General features: G+C 34.8%; 3 protein-coding genes across 4 annotated transcripts; all 3 read right to left on the reverse strand.

The window, feature by feature from the left end:
• Positions 1–1851: 1851 nt before the first annotated feature.
• On the reverse strand, positions 1852–7271 carry LOC129803035 (beta-1,4-glucuronyltransferase 1). Its single transcript, XM_055849349.1, has 3 exons — positions 7090–7271; positions 6035–7005; positions 1852–2437 (listed from the first exon to the last, which is right to left on the reverse strand). Exons 1-3 carry the CDS (start codon positions 7096–7098, stop codon positions 2047–2049), a joined length of 1371 nt encoding a protein of 456 aa, XP_055705324.1. The 5' UTR covers positions 7099–7271; the 3' UTR covers positions 1852–2046.
• Positions 7272–10434: 3163 nt separating this feature from the next.
• Positions 10435–11540, reverse strand: LOC129803055 (ribosomal RNA-processing protein 8). The gene is made up of 2 exons (XM_055849384.1): positions 11380–11540; positions 10435–11311 (listed from the first exon to the last, which is right to left on the reverse strand). The coding sequence occupies exons 1-2, from the start codon at positions 11449–11451 to the stop codon at positions 10466–10468; spliced, it is 918 nt and encodes a 305-aa protein (XP_055705359.1). The 5' UTR covers positions 11452–11540; the 3' UTR covers positions 10435–10465.
• A 3513-nt stretch (positions 11541–15053) lies between these two features.
• LOC129803025 (muscle LIM protein Mlp84B-like) lies at positions 15054–23494 on the reverse strand. 2 transcript variants are annotated; one of them, XM_055849334.1, is made up of 9 exons: positions 23255–23494; positions 21182–21320; positions 20929–21088; positions 17672–17804; positions 17425–17606; positions 17278–17363; positions 16689–17220; positions 16580–16612; positions 15054–15915 (listed from the first exon to the last, which is right to left on the reverse strand). In XM_055849334.1, exons 2-9 carry the CDS (start codon positions 21294–21296, stop codon positions 15639–15641), a joined length of 1518 nt encoding a protein of 505 aa, XP_055705309.1. In that variant the 5' UTR covers positions 21297–21320; positions 23255–23494; the 3' UTR covers positions 15054–15638. The 2 variants fall into 2 exon arrangements, with proteins under 2 accessions (XP_055705309.1, XP_055705310.1); XM_055849335.1 differs by lacking the exon at positions 16580–16612.
• Between the last annotated feature and the right edge of the window lie 1356 nt (positions 23495–24850).

Consider the following 24850-nt stretch of genomic DNA (forward strand, 5'->3'; position numbering starts at 1 on the left):
GCTATAAAGCTTAAAGTTTGGGTTATTATGTAGTTGGTTATTGCAAAGTTGTTTTAAAGGTTCGAAGTTCATATTCTATTATATCATCACATATTTAGTAAAAGTCCATAGAGTGGTAATGTCCAAACCCAAATTGCCTATTAAAGTAGGGTGAAAGGAACACCTATTGACACCAAGAATTTGTGTCAGGACCTATTGACACACTACCCTCCTACTCTGTACCATTTGGAATACGAAATTTAAACACTTATCCTTATCGAAAAACGTAGATTAATGAAAAAATACAATATTACTTACATTTTAATAGGTACATTAAATAAATTTGAACATTTTGACAAAAGTATCAATAGGAGTTCCCTGTCGAAGACGTGTTCATTCGACCCTAGTGTATTATTATACTGACCAACTATTAATTTTGTTCATTAGCAAAATTATTTTAAAACGAAATGTAGTGATATTTGATCAAGATACGTAAAATAAAATGAAGATAAAAAATAAAATGTTTTATAATCCGTACAAATCGTAAACAAATTCGTTCTGATAATTTAGTGTTTTTTTTTATTTTTCCGTAATTTCCTAATTAATTATTCCTAATTGAAAAATTTCGTAAATTTTCTTAGGAAATATTTTTAAATATTTTCATTACATGGGGTTTATTAGGAAAGTTTTGAAGTAATGCCTTGGAAAACTTATACCTTATAAAGCCAGTTAAACTCTTACGTAATATACTGACGTAGAAGTTACGTAAGATTTTCGTTCCTTTGAGGTTAGGACAATAATGAATTATGTTAGATTAAATTAGCTGTGTTTTAAAGCATTTAAAGAAATTTTTGAAACTTTGTCAACTGACTTTAAAAACTTTAAAAAATCTGTCTGAAAATATAGAAGTTACGATTTTTTAAATCTAAGAAATAGAAAAACGTTCAAATTGAAAAATAAACTTTAAGGAAAGTTCTGATGACTTTTCAAAGTTATAGTTTTAAAAAAGGTGTACGAACCACAGTCTTTTTATAGAAAATGCCTTTCTGAAAATGTCAAAGTTATAGTTTTTAAAATTAATGATATAAACATTTAATTGAAAATTAAAATTAAAATATGTAAATAATGTTTTTAGTTCGTTTTGCAGTTATCAATAAACAAAAAAAATATGATTTTCTAAATATAGAAAAAATATTTTGAAGCAATGTTAAGAACGTATCAGTCGTTTTCATTTCGTTATATAATACATTCCTTAGTATACTTTGCAACAGTTTGTCCGCATGCAAGCCATGGGGTCCTTATACCCCTAAGTACATTTCTGTCATCCCCTTGAATTATATATAGGATTTATCGTGAAGTTTCAACGATAGGCTCTCGCATACAGTCCCAAATGCAAATACACAAACGGAAGAAATTAGTGAATAAATAAATTGTGACTAAATAGAACCTAGATTCGTCCATCTATTCAATCTTCTTCTTGTTTGAAGAGAGACCTTTTGTGCCGGTGGCTTTTGGGGGTGTTGAGGCGAAAACTTTTAGGACAAATACTCGAGGAAGGGCAGTGTGGGAGGAACATTAAAGTGTGATGTAGTGTTGACACTTTGTAAAACATTCCACCCACTTTTACCTATCCTGAGGAAATAATCAAACTATAATTGTATTGATTGACTGACGTGGACTTGGGCAACATGCTGAAATGTGGAAATATGTCTGACTAATTTGTATACCTTGGACGCTTTCGTAAACAAAATTAGTCAAATAGTAATATTAGAGTGACCACAAAACTAATTTATAGGTATTTTTGGGGGTAAATGACCACTTAAGTAAACAAATCCATCACTATTTTTGCTTGAAAAAAAAAATCATTCAAAATGTTAATGGTAAATCCGTTGAGCAAATTTATTTTGTTACACCGCTATTTAAAATTTCTGTTTCTTTTTTTGCCATATTTTTCTGTGCTTTGTAATCTTAATTAACAGTTATACCACTTTTACAACAGAGTGTAAAATAAACATTCAAAATATTTAAGATATAATTTTGAAAAGCTTACACCCCAAGGTGAGTTGGTCAACCACCAATTGGGACCTGTCGTGAGAGCGTTTTCTTTGGCAGAAGCATCTTGAGTGGATCCTTGTGGTAGCGTGCAAAGACTTCTCTCTTGAACACCTCAAATTGCTTTCGATTGACGTTATTTTGCCGTTCACGCCATGCTGGACGGCTTTTCTTATTCTGCAAACCCCAGTGACATGTAAAAATAGGTGATAGCACCTGAAATTGATACCCAGCCACAAACATCTCGTAAACTTGGGTGTTCCGTGTGAAGCCATAGCCTAAGAAGCGTTCATCATGCTGAGGAACTTGATCCGATGCTACGTAGAAGGGTTCATAGAGAAATTCAAAATTGGTTACATTGTAGCTTATATGGGTCTCTTCGAGGTTGTCTAGGTCAGCTTGCCACCTGCAAAACATTAACTTTGTATAGGTCTTTGTATACTTAGTAACAGGGGGTGACATTAGCTCTGAAAAATGCGACCAGTTTTAGTGTAAATTTTTCCCTGTTTTCGTAAACATTTCACGAGATATCTCCGAAACTACGTAGGTTGCCAATTTGGGGTTTTCGGTTGCTCATTCCATATTAAATTAGCTTTTATTTTGTATTTGTATTTTTTGCTAGTTCATTCCACAATGACAGAAAACACCGAATAAATTCCAAAGTTTTTTCGGCGCGCTAGAAACATATGGGAAACATAGGAAATGTCATGCCCTTGCTTAGTAACGTAGATGTAAGTGACTTTGACTTCCGGTGGGTGACTGTCCGGTCCGGATAGCCTGGTCTTTTTGTAGACCGTTCTTTGATTCTGGCACTTTTCTCTACACAAGTCACTTATTTAGGCCCATTATGCACTCCCTATTCTCCAGTTCTATATTAACCTATTCTAAGATAAGGGAAACTTGCTGTATATCACAATGCTCTGTGTACGTCCTGATACTAGACTTTTATCCTGTAGACTGACTTTCCTGTAGACTTGCATCGAACTTGGATCAGTGAAGTGAATGTGTGTTTGTAATCGATTAAACTTTGCATATCGAAACTCAATTGTACCAATTTCTATATGCGTTTATGAGTTCTTTATGCGGTTCATTATTTATGCATTGGCATGACATTACAGTGCCCGCTTTGTGATCCGGATAATTGGGAGACAATATGACAGATGTCCGCTTCGTAATGCGGATGAATTTTTTGAATTTGTTCAACGTCTCGAAAATATAATACAAGATTTTTTTTTTGTAGAATTATTATAAAAGTTTTAAAGAATATTAGAAAGGCATAATTAGAGAATTCTATGCTATTTATACTTCATTTAATTAACAAAAACTTCACAAGATAATTCATTTTCATTGGTGAACAGACATGCATACATACCGGATTACGCCGATCCGGATTAGAGAGTGGGCACTGTACTTTTAAATTTATTCACTGGACGAATTCGAGACTAACACGATATTTGAAAAATATGCAGCTGCGTATGCTCGAACTCGCGACCTCGCAGTGATAGAGGCACTAATGTATTCACGAATCACTAAGACCCCTGCACTTAAGGATGATCTTTACCGGTTCGATCTATCATGTCTGATCAGTAAGGACCATTCTTAAGTTTTAGAATTAAGGAAAAGCTTGCGGGCAGCAGGATCACCCCCGTAGGACAAAGTAATCCACATCTACGGCTAATAGTTTCAAAATTAGCTGTCTGAGCTACAATTCAATAGAGTTATACCGGTTATACCACAAGGAATTGGTTCAATCAATCAATCAAACAGTGACTAGTCAAAATTTTATCTAATCATGAATCTAGGTTGCGGTTCCGGAAATTGAATTACGGTTTTCGTATTTCATTTCTAATTTCGATTTAGGGGAAACTGGGGTACTACCAAACACAGGGTACCACCAAACACTGCGATTCTTTAATCAGATATTTGACTTCAGAAGACAGGACTTATAGAAATTTATAGGCATTATAGGGATGCTTGTCCACCGAAGAAATGGTCGAGATAGTCCAAGTAGTTTAGAAATAAAAATTACTGTTTGATGCTACCCCGTGTTTGGTGGTGCCCCAGTTTCCCCTAAATGGTTTTTGCCGCTTTTATTTACTTTTAAGATGAGAAAGAAAAACTTATGAAATCAAAATTCAAATCTCTTAAACATTATTCATAGATCAATCCTACTCTTTCATACTCTTTTCCTTCTTTTGAACATCACAACAATTTCATTTTAGTTGAATTCAATTTCAATGCGAATGAATGAGATAGATGACAAATTTTTATTTCATATTTTTTCTGTTCCAAAGAGTGTATCGGAGTCATAAAGTCCTAATTAGTGAGGTACTGCAACGTAAGTAGGAAAACTTTGTTTAATAAATTGAAAAGATTTGTCTTTCATTGGATATATGGATATATAAATATTTCATGTCGCATAAAAATAAATAGTTTTGTTTTGTAAACATGTTTTCAAAATTTCTAAATATGAGAGTGAACGAGATGACTAGATCTAGATTTTATTCACTGACACCATTAAGTTGTACCCGAGTTGAAGACAGCGCCAACTGGTAGAAAAATGGTGACAGAGAAGAAGTCAGAGGCAAAGAAATAGTGTGGCAGTGAAGAGTAGCGTGTTAGTTGGAATAAAAGTATTGAAAAAGTAATTGTTTTTATTAAGAACTGGTAAGTACCACAAAATGGCGACGAGGATGGGACGAGGAGAACAAACTCTTGACAACGCAAAGCAGTTTGTGAGTAATGAATTGGAAGAAAACTGTAAAGAAGAAGAAGTATTCTTGAACTACACCATTCCCTACTGACCCCAACAAAATGAAGAAGTGTAAAGGCAGAACAGATAACTTCTGAAAAGAATCCGAATCAGCCTCAATCTCGATCGCGATTGGAAGAAAGATCTGCAAGACTACCTAGTGATGTACTACATAACTCCACATAGCACTACAGGGAAAACACCCACAGAGTTGTGTTATGATCGATCGATCAGGGGCAAAATTACATTACTAGGGGATATTAAGACTGCTCCATCCAGTACAGATTATTGTTTTAAAGACAGATTTGAAAAGGAAAAGGGGTGAGGGAGAGGACGCCAAGCGTAACGCCAAAATGTCAGAAATTGTCGTAGGAGATATGGTGTTGGCACGAAACCCTCAACCAGGCAACAAAATTTAAACTGTCTTCAGGAGAACCCAGTATAAAGTATTGACAAAATTAGGGGCAGTTGTCCTCATCCAGGACTTGAAGACTGGGAAGAAGTTGGAGAGAAACAGATCCCATCTGAAGAAGGTTCCAGCAATACAGTCAGAGAACACTCAACATAGAAGTCAAAGTGATTTTGTGGAAGGAGCTTTATTGGGATTTTAAAACTCAAAATTATTCAAAATTGTATATGAGAGTGAGCGAGATGATTAGATCTAGATTACATTCTCATTCAAATATCAAAAACGTGTTTATTAAACAAAAGTTGTTATGCTTTCCGCATAATGCCCAACGCAGAATAACTTTTGTTTTGTAAACATGTTTTTGATATTTCATTGAGAGTGAATGAAACAGAGATCTAGTTATCTCGTTTTCTCTCATAGGAAATTTTGAAAACATATTTACAAACAAAAGTTATTGTGCGCTGGGCATAAATGATAAGTAAACATAGGGGCGTACTAGAAACATAACATAGAGGACCACTCTGAAAATAGTAGGTCAGATTGTTAAGAATCTCACAATATAAACGCATACGTATTTCGGATTATTAAAAAAAATATATTAAAAAATCAGAATAAATATTCTACCTTTAGTAATTAAAGATATTCTAACGAATTTTCGTAAAAAAACGGAAATATGCTTCATTGATTGAAACTTTCGAAGATGAAATGTTTCCTTTAGGACTTATTGGGAAAGTCGTCTCTAATGTACCAAAATCAGTGAAACTCAAGCCTTCAACTGGTAAGGACTCTTAAGTAAATAGGATTACAAGTTCAATGGTTACAAGTGTTCTTACGGTTCTTACCTTGTGAAATTCGTCGCGTATTGATTGTAGATGAATACTTTGTGATGAAAAGGTCGTGCTAGGCCCTTCCTGGCTAGTCGTATAAGATCGGGCTTATCGCGCGGGAATCTCGCTCGATAGTCCAATTCGTATGTGGGTATCACATAGGCGCATTGATTGTTTGGGCACTTTGTGTGTCTAAGAAACTTATCTAAGTACTCAGTCATGTTGATGCTGGGTATGATGTCGATGTCCGTGAGAAAGACATTATCGCTTTGGCATGTTTTGCGTGCTACATTCCTCAGGTGATTCTGCGGATAGATGTTCTTGGAACGCCACTTTATTGTGTCATGGGTTCGCATTTGTATGAGTTTTGCGAGGGTGGCTTCGGGTTTGGCACAATCATATGGCATGCGATCGATTAGGCTCAATTGCTTTATCTGGGTTGGGGCCTTGTCTCTTGGGTAGGCCAAGTGAAAAGATACCCTTTCCCTGATGTCGGGATAGCATTTTCGCAAGAAAGTCAGATAGATTTGTAGGAGATAGAGTTCATCATTTCCTGCTGCAAATATTGCCACAGATATGGGTCCTGTCCAGTGATGTGCTACCTGAACCAGAGGTCCTAACCGTTCGATGGAACTCTGAGTAGCCAAACAGACCTTATACTGTTCTGTGATCTCAGCGAATCTATCGCCAATCACGACGAATTCAAAAATCTTGTACAATCTCCGGGAATCCCATCTGCCCAGTTGCAGATCCAAATCCGAGAATACCGGACGATCTGTTCGATTGGACGAATTGTCCAGAATGACGTACTCAAGGCATGTTGGGGGTGTAAGGGGTGGTGCTTTGGCCACAAATGACGCTGCAGAAGTGTCCTCTACGCTGATAAAAGGGCAGTCTGTGGAGTGCAGGAGGCGAACAGTGAGCAGGACATTTGACAGAGTCAATGCCAGGACACTTGCGATACTCAAATTCCACAGGCGGCATGTCTGACCAAAAAAACGTGTAATTTAGCAATGCAAAAAGAGCCCACCCCAAACCTTTTGTTTACCCAATTTCTGGGGACTTCTCACCTGACTCATGGATGATGGAGCTTCTTCTGCCACGTGAATCCTGCAGCAATTTATCAATGCTTCCCTTCCACTTCACATTAATTAAAAGGCTTTTAGTATTTTACACAACTTTCTGATAATTTTCTCTGATTTTCTGAGATTTGTATGCACACCCTTGTTCAGGAGTGTCACGCAGGCAATGCAATGTTGGGAGGATTCTAGGGAGCATGCGTGGAAGTTGTGGCGTGTAAAATTGCAAGGATTCGCAGCGACAGCTCTTGGTGGGCAAAGGAAGTCCCAAAAGGATATTCCCTTCCAGGATTTGGTTGTGAACTTAGAATAGTTTTGAGCTTAAGAAATTATTCGGAAAGAACTTTTCTTGGGATTCAAGGTCCTGAGATTTAGAAAGTGTTTGCTCTGTCCTTTTTTAAATTAAATTTTTAAACTTAGAATATTAGTAGGGTATAGTTAGAGATTTTCTGGCAGGTCGATTTTCGAAAAAAAACAAAATTTTGAAATTTTCAAATAGGGTAAATGTCCTAATTCAAAACAATTTCCAGACGCTTTAACATTGACAGAAGATTCAACACATTAACTTCAATTTTTTTCTGAAGAGAATTACATAAATTTGCTCCTTGACTCTTCTAGGTTACTGTTTAGTGAAATCATATTTCTGGTGTTTCCTATTGAAGCATTTACAGACAGTTCAGAAAAACTTTTTTTGTTCACGAAATAGGTAATTATTTCATTTGAAAACTTCACGTACCGTTAACAATAAAGATTAGCACTTAATTTGACTAAAATTAGCTAGAAATATGACATAAATGTTAAACAAAACGAATAAACAACAGTCACCTCATTGTGTTTCTCATTGGAAAACATGGTCGATTGATGAAAAATTCTATAGTGAAAGGTACCCTTTTAAATTTTTCTGAGAAATTAATAAATTAAAATTTGTAAATATGAATTTATTTTCGCTTTATTTGGAGCACAATTAACTAAATAATGAAACTGTGGTATTATTATAATATAGTTTACTGTATTTGTCATGAAAACAATGACATTTCCATTTGGAGTAGCGAAAAATTTCCATTTGGAGCATGTTTTGAATTAGCTTAATTTACCCTATACTCCGTATAAATTTCAGGACTTTTATTATTCGGAATTTTGGATTTCGTGTTTTTGGCTTTTGTGATTTTGGCCCGTTTGGAATTTTGGCGTTCGGGAATTTGACTTACGGGATATTGGAATTTTGGGATCATAGCTCTTTCATAATTTTAAACCTTCGGGATTTTAGCTTTCGGGATTTAAGCGTTTTTGGATTTTCGCTTGGATTTTGGCTTTTTGAAATCTAAACGACTTTAGATTTCGGGATTTTGGCGTTTTGGGATTTTCGCTTTCAGGATTTTGCCTCTAAGGGATTTTGACTTTCCGGGATTTTGAATTTTTGGTGTTTTGGTCTTTTCAGTATTTTAGCGTTTCGGGCTTTTGGCTTTCACGATTTTGGTTTTTTGGGATTTTAGCTTTTCGGAATTTTGACTTCATGGGATTTTAGCTCTTACAGGATTTTGGCTTCAGATTTTAACCTATTTCAGGTGCTTGACCCGTTTGACCCATTCCAGATTTTGTCGCTTTGGGATTTTGGCTTTCGGCATCTTGGTCCCTTCACGATTTTCGGTTTTGAGATTTCGGCTTTTGAGATTTTAGCCGGCATCCAATTAACTACATATAATTTTTTTTGTTTTTTTTTTGAGAACATACATAAATTTGCTCTTTGACTGTTCTAGAATTTTACGGTTTAATACAAATTACTTAAGTATAATTACTTGGAAAACAGCTTGAATCTTGAAACAGTGAGGTAATCTCAAAATTCCAATTTAAACAGGCAACTAATTTTTGGTGGAAATGGGACTAAATTGGGATACTTTTCAAATAAAGCTTTTTCTACTATTTTACTGCTCGAACTCTACGGAGAGAGCAGTATAATCCCTCGATTTTTTCACCCCCCCCCCCCAAAACTTCCACCTTCCACCCCCAAATTTCGACAAATCTTCACGTTTCAGACGATTTCTGAGAAATGTCGTCACGCTATCCGTCTGTCCGTCCGGCTGTCATCAGCTCTAGAGGCCAAACGGTTAGAGATAGAGACTTGAGACCTTCGGGGGACCCCCCCATAAGTCGCTCGAATACGATTTCTCGAATACGCGTCGTGCGATTTTTTTATTTTTAGATATGTTTCAGAGATTATCCAGGCGAACATTTCGTCCATGTACGAAAATACCGTTGAATCATTCCTAGTAATGGTTTTTCAAGGTCAAAGGTTAAAAAGACACTAGTGTGCGCATTTATCAAGCGAATTGAGTCATGTTTGGGCTCGTTGGAAAGGTCTTGGAATTTTCGACAAAACTGAACCAGTTCCAATCGGTTTTGAATCGGTAATAAACCGGTTTATAACCGATAAAAAAGTTTTATCTGAAAATCAATCCTATTACTTTTAAAACTATTTCGGGAGATTTTTTGAGAGATTTATGAATCGGTTCAAATCGGTTGAGAACCGGTAAACGGTAAATGATGCGAAAGTACTTTTGCGGTATAGCATCTAAGTCACGAGTTCGAGCATTTCGCAAAGCCTGAAAACTGATCTTACAAAGATATAATTTAGCTCCACAAACCAAATGTGAAAGTAAATTACGTTATGATAAAGCTCAGTTCAATTTAATGCCCCAATTCAAAGATGCCTCATTTCTCCCTAAATGCCTAAATGTCTAAGTGAGATTTTGAGCCAACGATAAATACCTGAATTTTTAAAGATTAATCAAAATTCAAATCGCTCCTTGGAAATTACAAGGGGCCAACTCAATCTGAGTCACTTTTCAAGAGACAGCATGAAAGATACAACTTTGTATAAATAATTATCTCAATTAAATATGTTAATAAAAATAATTTAATTCTTTTCTATTTGTATGAGCATTATTATAAATATCGAAACATACATATTTTTACCTTTCAAAATATGTTTTTTTTTAATGAGTTAGCTCTTTGTCATTCTAAATTATGCGCAAATTTTCATAAAATCAGAATGACACGAAATCAACTTGCTTGAGTTAGTCCCTTGTTTCACAAAAATTTGAACAATAAATCTATTTTGTGCCCCTTGACTTCAAACAAAACCGCGCAAGCAATCATAAAGAGTAAAATTTTGAAAAACTTTTCTAATAACGAAATTTATTGACTCGTATCATATGAAATTTTATTAAATTCTCTGTCTGAGTGCATTAAAACCTCAAAATCGCCAAAAAAATGAGTTGGCCCCTTGTAATTTCCAAGGAGCGAAATGAAAAAATTTTGGGGTTTTGGAAAAACAAATTTCCTGAGAATTTTTATTGTTTAAATTTTATTATCTTTTCTTGTAAAGACATGGTTTGAGGCTAAAGTCCTCCAGTTGCTTGGAATTAATGACATTATTGATTTTCTTGAAGTTCATGAAGAAAAAGTAGTTCTTCCTGAGATCTTTATCCATCAATTTGAAGCCACATTTTTCCACGCATTTTACAAAATCCTTAACAGAAGTAAATCTCGATTGAACTTCCGCAATTTTGACAATTCCGCCCATTTTGAGAACTCTGTTAGCCTCCAAGAGGAAATCCTTTAGATTAGTTCCCATTAGGCTTAAGCAGAAGACAACAACGTTGAGGGAGTTTTTCTTCAATGGAGTATTTGCCATGTCACAAGCTATGACATCCTCATTGGCAGCCACAAGATCCAAAGAGTAAACCTTATTGGGAACAGATTTCGCCAATCTGGCTTCTCCACATCCAAAGTCTCCGATGACATAGTCCTTAGGCATCTTCCGGACGGACTTTATGAGCACATCGAGGGGATTTAGTGGCCATTGGGATACTTGCTGCCTGTAGCCTTCGTGATAGACTTTGAAGGCTGTTGTATCCTCTTCGAAAATCTTAACAGCATCTTTTCCTTTACTTGTGTACAATTGCTCATTGATGAATCGAAAGCGGGAACCCTTGAGACTTCCAATTAATCTTTCCCGAAGTCCTTGAGCTTCTGTTTTTGCCGGAGATTTCTGATGAACCTTCTCGTCAACATCCTTATGGATCTTCACGAATCTTCCTGGCTCATTCTGTGGAGGTAATTTAAAGTCCTCCAAATCCTTCTTGGGTAGTTTCTTCTTTTTATTTTTCTTCTTATCCTTGGAAACCTTCCCATTCTTCACTTTGTTTACATTCTGCAAGAAAAACAACATTAGATTTTCTTATTCATATTTCTTGTTTATTTTGTCAAGTAAAAGCTTACCTTCTTGAAATTATAGTTTACTGCACTCTTAGGGATAGAATCCCACTCAGGACACTCGAATAATTTGGACATTATACTTGGAAAATGTTTCAGAAGTAGCACAAAAAAATGAACATTCTGTCCATAACCAAAATGCGAGCACGTGCATGATTGCAGTGCAGCCAACTATTTTGAATGTCGCGTGACAGTCAAAAGGAATTTAAAAAACTACCAGTACAATGTTTGAATAATGACCGTTGATCGTGATATAAATTGAGAATTGCGATTTTTTTGAATATTTTTGTGTAATACAATAGAAACATAAAATTTTAAGTTAGTGTAAATAAGAGCTTAAAAAAATCCACGACAAAGAAATGTGTGCATGTAAAATTAAGATTTTCTTTATAATACAGTTGTATTTGGGTAATTAAATTTTTCACCAAGAAAGAATTATTGAAAACAAATTTTTATGCTTTTTTTCTCAGTATTTCATAAACTTCAAAGATGTTTCTCTTATTACTTTTATGCTTATTATTTATTTTTTGATTTTATTCTTTAATTTTTTGATTTATCTAGCTATCTATATTTTTGTTTTAATTACTCTGGAATTTATAAAAGTGTGGAAAATTTAGTTATATATAATATGAAATTTTTTAGAGAAGACGCAATGAGAATACTTTTATTCTGTTGAACACAATAAAAGTAATTTTGGATCTTTATCTTTTGAACTACACTTAGAAAAAACGGGGGTGCGATTAACTTTTTTTCCTCATAATTTTAACACTTTTTAGGTGTAAAAATATATCAACATTTTTTAATGTTAATTTTACACCTTTTTAATGGCGAAAATAACATGAAAAAGGGTAACTTTAACCCATAGTACGCCTAAAAAGCATAATATTTACACCGATTTCGGATCAATACTGCTGGGTAAAATGAACATTTCCGGAATGTTATTTTAACTCTTTCGGATTTCTCTTAGTCAGTGTAAAAACGATCGAAAAGTCTGCTTTGGTGAATACTCCAAATAGTGACATAGTTTGCACTTGATGCACACCTAATGCAGTTTTACATTATTTATTTATAGATCAATAAAGGTATTTGGCAATCCAACTAATTAGGAAACTAATTCGAAATCAATTTGAATACATTTATAAAACACTTTAAGATTTCTCAAAATAGGGTAGAAATTACACTATTTAATTTTAAACAAAAATTATTAATCGTTGACGTAAGGGTTTATAACCTACTGTAAAAGGCTAAGACTTGTCATGGATACAATGATCTTTCCAACGAATTCAAATTTGTCCAAATATGCTTTGAAATATGCTCTCGAAAGTTCTTTGAGCATTTGACCTTAAAAACGACTATTCGGAATGATTCAAGGGCATTTTCTAAATATCATTAAATGTGTGTCTGTAACCAATAGAAATTATACAACAAATCCCTGCTAAAAAATTCCTGCATCCACCCAGTATTGATCTGGGGACCTCACATAAACTAAACAAGTGCTCTATCAATGAAACTATTTAGAGGCCACAAGCTCTGTTTGACTTGCCACATGATCTTGATCACTTTCATTGTACACTTCAAATGATTACTCTAGTGGAAGAGCCACTCTCCTCCATTCCGAAGAAAATTAGATGATTGAGTGTCATTTGATCTGATTGGCGATTCTCTGTATATGAAATACAGTTGATACTGAACAAAAAGTTCGCAAAATTATCGAATTAAGGGTTTACATATGGGTCTCTCAGGTCCAAAAATAAATTTTTTTAATTTTATAGTATAACATTTGAAAAATATTTTCTGAAAATTTCAAGTCAATCGGAATAAAACTCTCGGAGGTAGAGCAGTTTTAGTTATGCATTCCGCCCGCGCGCGCGCATATTGTTGTAAAACTTTAAATGCGTTTTTCTCAAAACACCGTTTTATAATGCGGTAGTCAAGATTACTCAGAGCTTACTGAACCGATCTTTCTGAAATTTTGCATACTTGTTTTGAGAAGTATTATCTAGTGTTTTAAAGAAGGATTTGCACTTTCTTTAATCAGAACCATTTTTACAACACAAAATGTGCTGAAAAATAGGGTAAAATTGGTACTTTTTTACAAAAACTTCTTCCAAAAATCCAAATTTTGTTTTTTCCAAAAATCCTTCTTTCATCCGGGGGTCCAACTGATTTTGATTTCTGATGAACCTAATGGGAGAAATCCTGCCTACCGCAAGGTCAATTTTTTGAGGAATGGTTCCGAAAATCAGCTACAACGGTCGCATTTTCAAAATTTTTCAATTTTTTTTTATTTTGTTCTAATGTTACTCTTTCATATCCCAAAAGTTGAAATTTCTAAAATATTTTCGACACAATAAATTATGATCAGAAAAATGACCTATTTTTTTAACCTGAAAGACCCATGTAACCCCTTAAAAGAAAATGTTTGTATGTATAGTCATAGTCAGAGCCGGTCTTGAAAGTTTCATTCTCTATCCACGATGGGTTGATGGAAGATTTAAACTACCGTAGACGCGGTTAACTGGCGTCCAGGGGCGACTTTGTCCTTCCTCTCTCTACTATTCGTAAGCTTTTTTTTTTATCTATCTACCATTTCCGAACGATGAATACCACCTTTAAGTGCTGGAATTTAAGAAAAAAATTAAAGCCAAAACTTACTTAAATGTAAGATCGGAATGAAATATTCTGAAACACAATTTTCATGATCGAATTTCTTGGTGTCACTCTCGATCTCGACAAAACTTTCACGTTTCACGTATAATACCTACAGTAATGTTATAAACAAGATCAAAGTGCGAAATAACTTTACTGCGAAAACTTATTAACGTTCAGTTAGAATAAGCTCAGTTAAAACAAAACTAATGCGTACGTCTACTCTTGCCTTATCATTTTCTGTAGCAGTGTACGCAGTTCAAGTATGTGGGAGATCTACGCATGCCAAATAAGTAGATATAGTTCATAGCTCTTAACGATACTACACTTAATGATAACGGTATTGTAAATACCAGAGTGCCTAAAGAGTACGACGATAATAAACTCTATTCCTTAGCCAGCATTGCTCTACGACAGGTGGGGAGACAAATCAACTCCAGTCTAAGGTTCTCTCTGAACCAAAACGCCTTCTCCATTGCCACAAAATATACAGAGCAAAGCTAAAGTTTTTCAAGAGCTTCTACCACTCTGTTAAATATCTTAACCAATTACCAGAGGAGGCCCAGACGGGCCAAGACTCAATCTGTGGAAGGGAATCTTTCTATCAGATTTTGTTTAACTGAAGCAGAGCCTTCCCTCTAGTGGTGACTAAGACTTGATTTTTCATCTCGATACAATTAATGAATAAAGATTAATTAATACCTTCGGTGACAAATAAAATGGATATGAAAAAATATTATAAATACTCCCTAAATATACACAATACACTATTATAGAACAATTAAGAATAAAAATAAAAATAAAATAGAGAACAGCTTAGGCTGGAAACTATTAGAATTAGCGTTGAAATGTAAATCACACAGAAATTCGTAAAATAAATTACATTGTAAAAAAAAAAAAAATACCTTCGGTGGCCTTCGGAGGCCAAAGTTACTCGTATCTACGGTACCTCAGTACTTACCAGTACTCAACCTTTCTCATAGTGCCAGTTTACCCATTTAGTTGCGGATTCTTCATTGAATAAAATTCAATTTATTTTAATATGTAATCATTGCTTTATTCTTTATTTTCTAGATTTGTATAATAAATTGGTGGATACAAGATTTTGTATTATTATATAATAGAAATAGGGTATAATTAGGTGAATAATAGAAAAAAAAGAATCCAATTATTTCATTCACATTCAAAACAAATAAGGTAAAATATGGTTTTGTTTTGGGTTTAAAAACGTATAATTTTTTTTTATTAAAAATGCGTTAGCCTAATTTTTTTCGCTCGTATTATTCCCTCTAAATTCTTTTTTTTTAAGTTCTTTTGAAATATATATTTGTTTTTAGTGAAGTCAGCTGATTAAAATGATTTTGTTCGTTTTGTGCGTAATCTAAAAATGATGACGAAAAGAAAAATCCAGGAAAGAATGATAAAAATGAGTTAGTACGTCTCTCCCAGACCGGCAACAATGTCCAACACCTAGAGTCTTTAGCAGTTTTCCGTGTGTCTGTGTTACAAGATGAGGCATCGCGAAGGGGAACAGGGTCAAAATGTATAAATCGATGATTAATTCTAAAGAAGCATGAGGTGATTTTTTTTTGGTGTTTGGCAATCAACACCTCGTCTTAAGCCATTGTTAGGGTTCCAGCACCCAGACCGAATCCTACACCCTTAATGCCGAAATTACGGCTGTAGCAACCTCTGCAGTAGATTTCACCATCAGGACCATCATTGAGATTTGTTGAGTCGAGTGATTTGCGGCAATCGCAGCATGAGAAGCATCTTCTGTGCCATATTCTATTCTTGCTGATCATCTGTTCAGCAGCATACACAGCAAATCCACATCTTCTGCATCCTCCCTCCCTGCCAGCCTTGGCACCAGTCACTGGTCTTGCTTCAGGACTGGAAAGAATGCAGAAGATTTGTTGCATTATTTGCTATTGAAAGATAAGACAATGGACCTCATCCAATGTCCTTGCTCTTGAGGTTAGATCAAACATAACCCCACATTACAAAATAATTTCAAAATCTAATGTATGAATACGGTCTAGTAACTAAGGACCTTGAGAGACTTGAGGATTAGCCGAGAGACGGCTTAGCGTAACTACATTCGAAATAATGGTTAAACTATGTTTCTATCAATTTCCACTAAGCTATCTCTCGGCTTAAGTCCTAAGTGTGTCAAGGGCCTAAGATAGCAATACTTTTGTCTTCGAAAAATACTTGGATTTTCAAAAAAAAATTTTAGGCTTATCAACTTGGATACATTCCCTAAGTCTAAGTCTATTACTAAATGTTTTGGTCTGAATGAAGGCTAAGGACTACGAAGGACTTAACAGTATTAAGAACCTTGAAATACTACGTTAAACTTATTAGGCGTCACACAAAAATAAAAACTCGAACGTTTACTTAATGTCAGGAAGCTATGATTATTCGGAACATAGGTTTTTCTTTTCTTTGTAAAATTTTTAATACTCATTCAGGAGTCAAAAACGGAAAATATATTTCTAAGGATAAGGATAACGGGTTCAACAAAGCTTGTATCTGATCCCCTCCCTAAAATTACCAGTTTGCATTAGTCAAGTTGCCATCCAAGTAGCTAGCGACAAGAACGAAAAGAATTTGATTCCAACCATTTAGGCATTATTTCGAAAGTCCTCGATATAGATACTTACTAAGCAATTGTGGATTCGCCATTGGTGGACACAAGAGTGGGAGAGTGGCCATAACCGAAACCCTTAGGCCCGAATAACTTTCCGTAGCAAGCCTTGCAGTGAATCTCACGGTCGGGTCCGTCACAAGCTAGCATTGAATCAAGTGGACGATGGCATTCGGCACAGTTGAAGCACTTCTTGTGCCACATGGTACCCTTAGCCAGTTGTTGTTCAGCTGCAAACACCATTCCACCACATCGGGGGCATCCCTGTCCAGCAGGGGCCTTAATGGAAGTGGTATCGGGATTGTAAAAAGGTCTGTTCTGAGAGATTTCCATCTCAGTAAGTCCATCAGTTTGCAAGAAACCAGCACCACTGGCAAATCCATAGCCATGGGGTCCCCACTTCTTTCCGTAGCAAGTCTTGCAGTAGACATCACGATCGGGACCATCACAAGCAATTATGGAGTCAAGGGTCTTAGTACAGTCGCGACACTTGTAGCACTTGCGATGCCACTCGCGTCCCTTGGACAGCACTTGTTCAGCAGCGAAAACTAAAGAAAAGTTCGTTAATTGGGGATTTAATGATTTTGAAGTTTGAGAAAACTTACCGACTCCTCCACAGCGAGGACATCCCTGACCAGGAGATGCCTTGATCACGGCAGTATCAACCACAGTCGTTCTGGGAGCAAGTTCCCTGTAATAATGACGAAGCTTTAGATGATTTATTCGGAATTGAAGTTAGGTGTTGTACATACCCATTAGCCAAAGAGTCACTCTGAAGGGCTCCACCACCTTGCCCGTAACCATAGCCCTTCGGACCGAACTTCTTGGCATAGCATACTTTACAGTAGATGTCTTTGTCCGGACCCTCGCAGCAATTAACCGAATCAAGACGCTTTGCGCAATTGCCACACTTGAAGCACTCTCTGTGCCAGGCCTGTATCAAAATTAAATCTTAGTATCTATCCTACGACTTTGGAAACCTACGGAGGTAGAACCTACCTTTCCGCGCGCCAACATTTGCTCAGCAGCATAAACATAACCGCCACATCTTGGACATCCATGTCCTTCTGGAGCCCTTGCAATGACCCTTGGTTCCAGGCAAGCACCGTTGCGTATCTCTAGAGGGGCACCACTATCGTTTGCCAAAAATAATTTGATGTTGAAGTTAGGAAAGAATTCCCATTAGTGTTCTAGATAAATCTTAAACATCTCAGCACACACAATCAAACACACCCATTGGTGTCTATTTGGATTAGAGCTTTTTTATTCGTGGAAGGAATTGCGTAAACAAAGTTGTATCATCAAATTCCTTCAAAAAGTGATGTGTTTCTTTTATTAGAAAGAAGTAGAAAAAAAAAAACTAAAACAACAGAGAGAGATTTCAGGCATATGTTTGGTTCTTTGGGTTTTTCACTCTCTGAAAGTAAAATGAGTTTTCGCCATATACAAGAAATTTGTATGTATTGCAATGATCACAAAAAAAACGAACAAAAACCATTAAAAAAAACATTTAATGATCAAAAACGACTTTGTAAAAAAAAGCTGCAAAGCGTTGGAGTGTGAATTTTCGGAGAACATTATTGGTTTTAAGAGAAGATGAATAAGAAATGGAATTAAGAGAACATTTTATTATTTAGAAAACATCTTTGGGGAGAAGGTCGAAGTCCCTCTCAATATTTTCATATTTTTTTTTACTTGTGAATATTGTATGAATTGTACAAAATGATTAGATTTTTGAAAAACAAAACGATCTTTTTTTTAAATAAAAAAATATCTCGTATACTAAAAAAAAAATAAAAATAAAATAAAATAATGATAAAAACACGAGTATTATTGGTTAAAAATAATGATTCTTTTGAACAAAAAAAATAAAATAAAATTTGTTTTATACTTTTGAGGGCTTACTTTCCTTATCCCGCTTATTACAAGGTTAGGTTAATAAGAGATTGTTTTTTAGAAGACTCTAAGATAAGAGTTTATTAGAAGATTTAAAAATTAAATTGTGAGATTATAGGACAAGTACGTTTGCGTGTTTAAAGCCATGCGAGCAATTTATCTTAATACAATTGTGGTTTTTTTTCTTTAATATTCACCTCTTAAGTTTTCTCTCACCTCAGTCTATCATCTTATCGTCAATGTTTTTTTTTACGTTTTTAATCATCGACTTCTTGCAAAAAAGGTCAAGAGCTCTTTGTCTTTGTGGAGAAGTGAAAAAGATCGTGTTTTTTTCTCTATTTTGTATTGTGTTTTATTTTCTCAAAATATTATAACATTACGTTACAATTATTTTATTCTATATTTTTATAAAAAAATAAAAATGTTTCATTTGATTTTAAATATTTTTAAAATTCCAATTTTTGATTTTATCATGTTCTATTTTGAGATAATTTTCTCAAGGCATCCATGTATTTTATTTTATTTTTAATTTTTTTTTGTTGAAATTTGTACAGTTAAAACAACAAATGATTAATTTGAAATGACAATATAGGAAATAATTTTTGTAGAAATTTTTCTTATTTCTCTGCCAAGAAATTATTATTTTTTCACTTTATTCTTTGGCTTACAAATAAATAAGAAAAATTGTCATGGCAATTGCTCTACTAAAAAGAAATTTATTTTTTTTTAAATTTAAATAAGAACACAAATGAAATTATTTTTGGATATACACAAATTTACTGGATTCTGTGTTATATTCTTTTTGTTGTTCTTCAATTTTATTTTGATTGTAATAGCAAAATATTTATAAAGTAAATTCTTGTGACAAAGAGTTGACAACGTTGTTGATTTTTTGTGTGTTTATTTTTATTTTATATGATATCGTGGGTTGCAACAAACGCCTTCATGATTGACGGTTTTTATGGTCCAGAGATAAGTACTGGGAGAGATTTAGTTGCTGCAGCAGAACAAATAAAGGGAACGTGTCATGCAATTTTGTTTTTTAAACTATTTTATATCAATTTTATACTTTATCATTATACTAGAATATATTTAAATAACCCTCTGAGAATAATCCCATTGAAAAAACTATGTTTTTTCAATATTTACAGATTAAATTCCTTAAATTTGAAAAAATATATCTGTTTCTTTTAAATCTTTTATCGGATATTTTTTACACTTGCAAGAATTTTCAATAGGATTATTCTTGAGGGGAAAAAATGTAAATAAAAAAAAGTTTCAAAAAATCTGCATCTTTATGTACAATCAAAAAAGAATTAATTTAGTAATATATTTAAAACACGTTTTCAGACTATTTTGATATTTTTGCTCCTTTTAGGGGCCTTTCAGTGCAAAATAAGAAACGTTTCTGTCAATTCTAAAAAAAATAAGTATTTTTTTTTATTTTTCAAACAAAAATAAAAGATAGTTTTGAATATTAAAAGCCAAGATATGAAATGTTAGAGTGAAGGAATAAAAATAGTCAAATTAGGCCGAAAACGTGTTGAATTTGTCTGTTTTAATTAATTATAAATAGGAAAACAGTTTATGCTAAATTGTGAATTAACAGAATGTCATAATTGCGATATGATTTATTTTAAAAGTGAAATATAAAAAAAATATAAGAGAGATAATGGATAAGGAAAGGCCCCAAGTAAATTCTTACAAACTATTAATATCAGCTTTTTTTTTAAAGATTTAAAATCAGTGATGAAGCTTATTTCATAATTATCTAAATTAATAGTTATATGTACATAGTCCCAACCCATATTTCTCAATGGTTGAGACCAAAAAGTATATCAAAAAAATATATATTAATGTTGTCTTCAAATGCAGATTTCTATCACACATGCGGAGAGATACTTTTCTTGTTCTTCTCTTGTGAGAGATGAAAAATTTATAATGTAATGTGATGGTGTATATAGCAACGCGATTCAAAATTAGAACAAGTTCTTAAAAATAGAGTTAATGCTCTTATTCGTCAAGTCATAAAATATCTTATAACACCGGAATATTTCTCTGATTATGCTTTTATCTCTCTCTCTAGCTCCTCACAAAAACTGAGGATCATTTCTCACTATATTTAGTATCACGCGCGTGCGTGTCACTCATAGTCTCCCACACTCTTCACAGGAGATTGAAGAGTGATGGCAGAGAATGGGATATCTCTCCACTTGCCCTCTTGAGACATGAATAATTGATTGAATCATCTCTTAAATTTAAGTGAGAGATTTCCTTTTGATCTTACTGGTAAAGCTTGTTAGTATTAAGTTCAAGAGTTTTTGTGCCTAAATATAGTTTCGACGTATAGGTAAACTTACTCAGTTTGTAAATGGGATCCAGTGTCCATTGAGAGACATCCAGCACCACCACCGAAACCATATCCCTTGGGTCCATATTTTCGGGCGTGGCAATTCTTACAAAAGAGCTCCTTTTCGTGTTCTGTGCAGTTTGTTGAGTCAAGAGCCTTGTTGCACATTCCTTGGAAGAAAAAAAAACCCATACATTTTGATTAGTTTTAATTTTTTTTTAGGGTTTTTAAAACCAAATTTCTCATAGATCAGGATACTTTACCACATTTGAAGCAAGTCTTGTGGAATTTGTATCCACCGGCAACACGCTCCTCAGCGGCGTACACTGACTTTCCGCACTTTGGGCACTTTGGGTTCTCAACTGGCTTGAAAGGCATCTTGATTTATTACTTGTAGAGGATCTGAAAGTAATTGCAAATGAATGTCAGGTTTATCTTCTCCCAAAATATACTTCTTTGATTGAGTATTTGAAAGGTTTATTTTTGGAGTTTGGAGATAAGGGTGTATTGGTTAATGCAATGGGTAATTTCAATTTCTTATTAGGATTACATTTAAAATGTGCGGAAACTTTTTTCAGGTTCACCTTCTATCGTAAAATACTTTTTTTCATGAGTGGCTCAAAAGTTTATTTTCGGAGTTTTGAAGCGCAGGTAGTACTAGTTTTGATTCCTTATTTGTAAAATGTCTGTAAATCTACGGAAAGAACTTTCAGGTTCCCCTACTATGGAAATATGATTAATTTATAGACAGCATAAGATATTTATTTTTGGAGTTTTGAGGTAGGGGTAGTTTTGGCTATGTACAAGGGGTAACTTCAAATTCTTGGAGAAGATATAAAAATCAAGGAAAATGAATTTCAAGTTCGCCTACTGTCGTAATAAGCATTTTTGATTGAATAATTAAAAAGTTTATTTTTGTAGATTTGAAGTAGGGGCAGTTTTGTCTAAGTACAACGAGTATCTTCAAATTCTTACTTGGAGAAGATACAAAAATGAAGGCAAATTAATTTCAGGTTCGCATACTGTCGTAATATGCATTTTTGATTGAATACTTAAGAAGTTTATTTTTGGAGTTTTGATAGGGGTTCCTTTAATAGTGCTGTCCTTAATACTTCCATATTGCTGTGGTTTGGTGATACCTAATGGGTTTCCTAATCTTTTCCTAATATAGACTTGCAAAAAAAGTGTGAAAATCTTAAAAAAAAAAACACAAAATGTTATACGTCATAGATGTATTGAATGTCTAATAGTTCCTCAAGGATTCCCCAATGCTTTCTGGTAATATTCCATTTCGATTTCCCAAGCAGGCCTTCATGTCTATTTTCAGATCATCCTTCATTTGTACATTAAAATTGGGATAAAGTGTATCAGGTAAATGCTTCACCGATGAAAATTAAATTTGCCTAAGACTGCACAATTTGTTCCAAATCATTGTGCTTGTTTTTCCGCACATCATACTATAAATATCTCAACAGTGCAACGATGAAAGTTGAATATTTTCAACATAATTCGTCTTAGAAGTTACACATCATAATCATCTCGCGAAAATGTTGCATTGTAGAGTGTTGGAGGGAGAAGTTTAAGTGATACAGGGGACTGAGGCAAATGGTTGAATTGAATTGTGTGTTTCACTTGGTAATTGGTTAATTGAAAGTATATAGGGTCTATTTGTAGATATCAAAAGGTTTTCCCCAAAAGTACAATTTTTCCCCACCATATATGCTAAAAATTGCCCCATTCTCCCCTAATATCACTCCTTTGACCTGTAAGTATGTTCTGCCGTCGCCCGATTGAATTTTCCCGAATGCGTGGGATATTTTCTTTGGAGTTGTGCCAGCGAGGCATTTCTTGCTATTTTAGGCTGTCCATATTAGGTCACTATGGCTTCGATTACGGCGCTCCGGATTTTATTTTTCGTGCGTTTCTCCAAGAATGAATTTGACAAAAAGAAAAAGAAAGTGGAGTAGAATTTCAGATGAAAATGGATGGGTAATAGAGATGTCTCCCAGAATGTCTACACATTTGATCTGAGGTGAATCACTCTTTTCTTTGATTTATGATACAAGTGTGAAACAGTCATATATACACGCGCACCGCTTTTTCTTGGCAACAAATGAAAATTTGATGATTTTTGTAGGAGGCTCGCCTTATCCAATTTTTCAATTTCACTTTCAATTTTCACCAACAAAATTCCTCAGCGATTTGCTTTTCAGTATGGGATTTGATTTGCGGGTGGGGGTTGGATTCCGCAGGGATTCTGCAGAAGGACTAGAACACACACTGTTTTGAGAATGGATTTTGGATCACACACATTAACGCTTTGATTGATGTTTTACCTGGTCGATATCGATAAAAGGTAAGAACTTAAACAAAATGATAACACACGGTTTCCAGTGAATTTGGAATAGGTCAAATGAAGAGATTGTGTAGTCGACGCTGACTATCACTGTATTCGAATGAGTCGGAGGGTGGCTGTGCGCTGGGTAGTCTATGAAACGGGGTGCACACGGCACGCCTAAGATTTTCTTGTCGCGATGATTCAGGAAAAACCCGCTGTTGCTGTTCTTTTCCACCACACATGGTTTTTCCTCATAACCAAATATTTGTGGTACATTTTCATCTTGCTCTAAGAAGAGGTCAGCCTTATGACTCAACTTCAATGCTTCTTGTCTTTTTCTATGCCAAACCTTTAAATTCATACATAAAACATCTTTCTCAGTGGGATTAGGTGAGACTATGGAGAAGGGCAAAGGAGAGGGCATAAGGGCCCTGTGATCTACCTCCCAAACTCTCTTTTTGCCGCACACCATTTTCCCCAATATAAATTTTCTTCCTCAATCCAATGCCTCTCACTCACACACAAAAATTTTCGCGGGAAAATATACCTTTCCCCGTTTCACATGGCATTGCGAGAGAGACAGGTGATTTTGGTGAGGAAGAGTTAGGGTCGTGGATGAGTCAAAATTGGTGTGTGCCCACACAAAAATCCCACTTTTGGCTCATGGGTGAGGAATGCCTTTTTTCGCATACACTCCTTTTACATCGTTCTTGTTGAAGACCATCCTCAAAAGAAAATATCATGACAAAGATGTGGGAACATTCCTATATAACTCAAAAATATCACATGAAAATTGCCGCGGAAATTTTCCATTTAAGCGCTTTGGCGGAGAGAATGTACATCTATTTAAGATGAAAATTAATGTAGGAGCCAGAAAAGATTAATTGAATCAATTTAAGCATTTGTAATTAACTCTTTGGGAAGCAAAAGCGATCTTTGAGATCCTGAAATGCAACTTATTCCAAATCCGACAATTTGCGATGTTTATGCGTTCATGAGTTTTGGATAAGTCATGCTAGCCTGCAATACCTGCAATCTTTGGCGGTGAGATCTCTGTAACTCAATTCTAGCAGTTATGAGTTCAAGTCCCATTTGGTACAAACAACTGATTTTCTGGAATGGGGCATTTTTATATGAGATAAAACGTAAATAAATGCACCGACTTTGCGGAAAAAGTCTGGGAATTTAGAAGGAGCATCTATATTGCGGAGAGGTCAAGCGCCTGGCAATTTGGCCTTTTTATATGGAGCTATTTGAAGCCAATTCCTAAATTGATCTCGGACTCAGCTCACAGTGCTCCTAGGAAAAAATTTATTTAAACAAAAATTTAGTATATTTATCCCTCCATACGGAAAGGTATCTTATAATACGGAAAAACTTCTCACTTTTTTAATAAATTAGCATAACGATCACGAGTGCAGAAAAATTCCCATACGCATTTGTTTGTGAAAGTAAGAAATTGACTTCAACTTTGAAGGCCACTCGCCGGGGACTAGGGGGAGGTGCTTCTAGAAGATTTACAATGCACTTATAGAAGTTTCGCTTATAGTGATAAGGGAAGAGCACCACGGATCGGAATGTTAAGAGACGCTCC

Source organism: Phlebotomus papatasi, chromosome 2 (genome assembly GCF_024763615.1).
Source record: "Phlebotomus papatasi isolate M1 chromosome 2, Ppap_2.1, whole genome shotgun sequence".
In the NCBI taxonomy this organism is placed as follows: Eukaryota; Metazoa; Arthropoda; class Insecta; order Diptera; family Psychodidae; genus Phlebotomus; species Phlebotomus papatasi.

Bases quoted from the DNA above. Each gene is read 5' to 3' on its own strand.
- LOC129803035 (XM_055849349.1), bottom strand. The intron at 2,438-6,034 runs GTAAGAACCGTA...AATGTTTTGCAG, and splicing joins TACGCGACGAATTTCACAAG to GTGGCAAGCTGACCTAGACA.
- LOC129803055 (XM_055849384.1), bottom strand. From the start codon at position 11,451: ATGTCCAAATTATTCGAGTGTCCTGAGTGGGATTCTATCCCTAAGAGT. The intron at 11,312-11,379 runs GTAAGCTTTTAC...TTTTTCTTGCAG, and splicing joins TAAACTATAATTTCAAGAAG to AATGTAAACAAAGTGAAGAA.
- LOC129803025 (XM_055849334.1), bottom strand. From the start codon at position 21,296: ATGCCTTTCAAGCCAGTTGAGAACCCAAAGTGCCCAAAGTGCGGAAAG. The intron at 17,805-20,928 runs GTAAGTTTACCT...GGCAAACGATAG, and splicing joins GGATCCCATTTACAAACTGA to TGGTGCCCCTCTAGAGATAC. The intron at 17,364-17,424 runs GTATGTACAACA...TCATTATTACAG, and splicing joins AGTGACTCTTTGGCTAATGG to GGAACTTGCTCCCAGAACGA.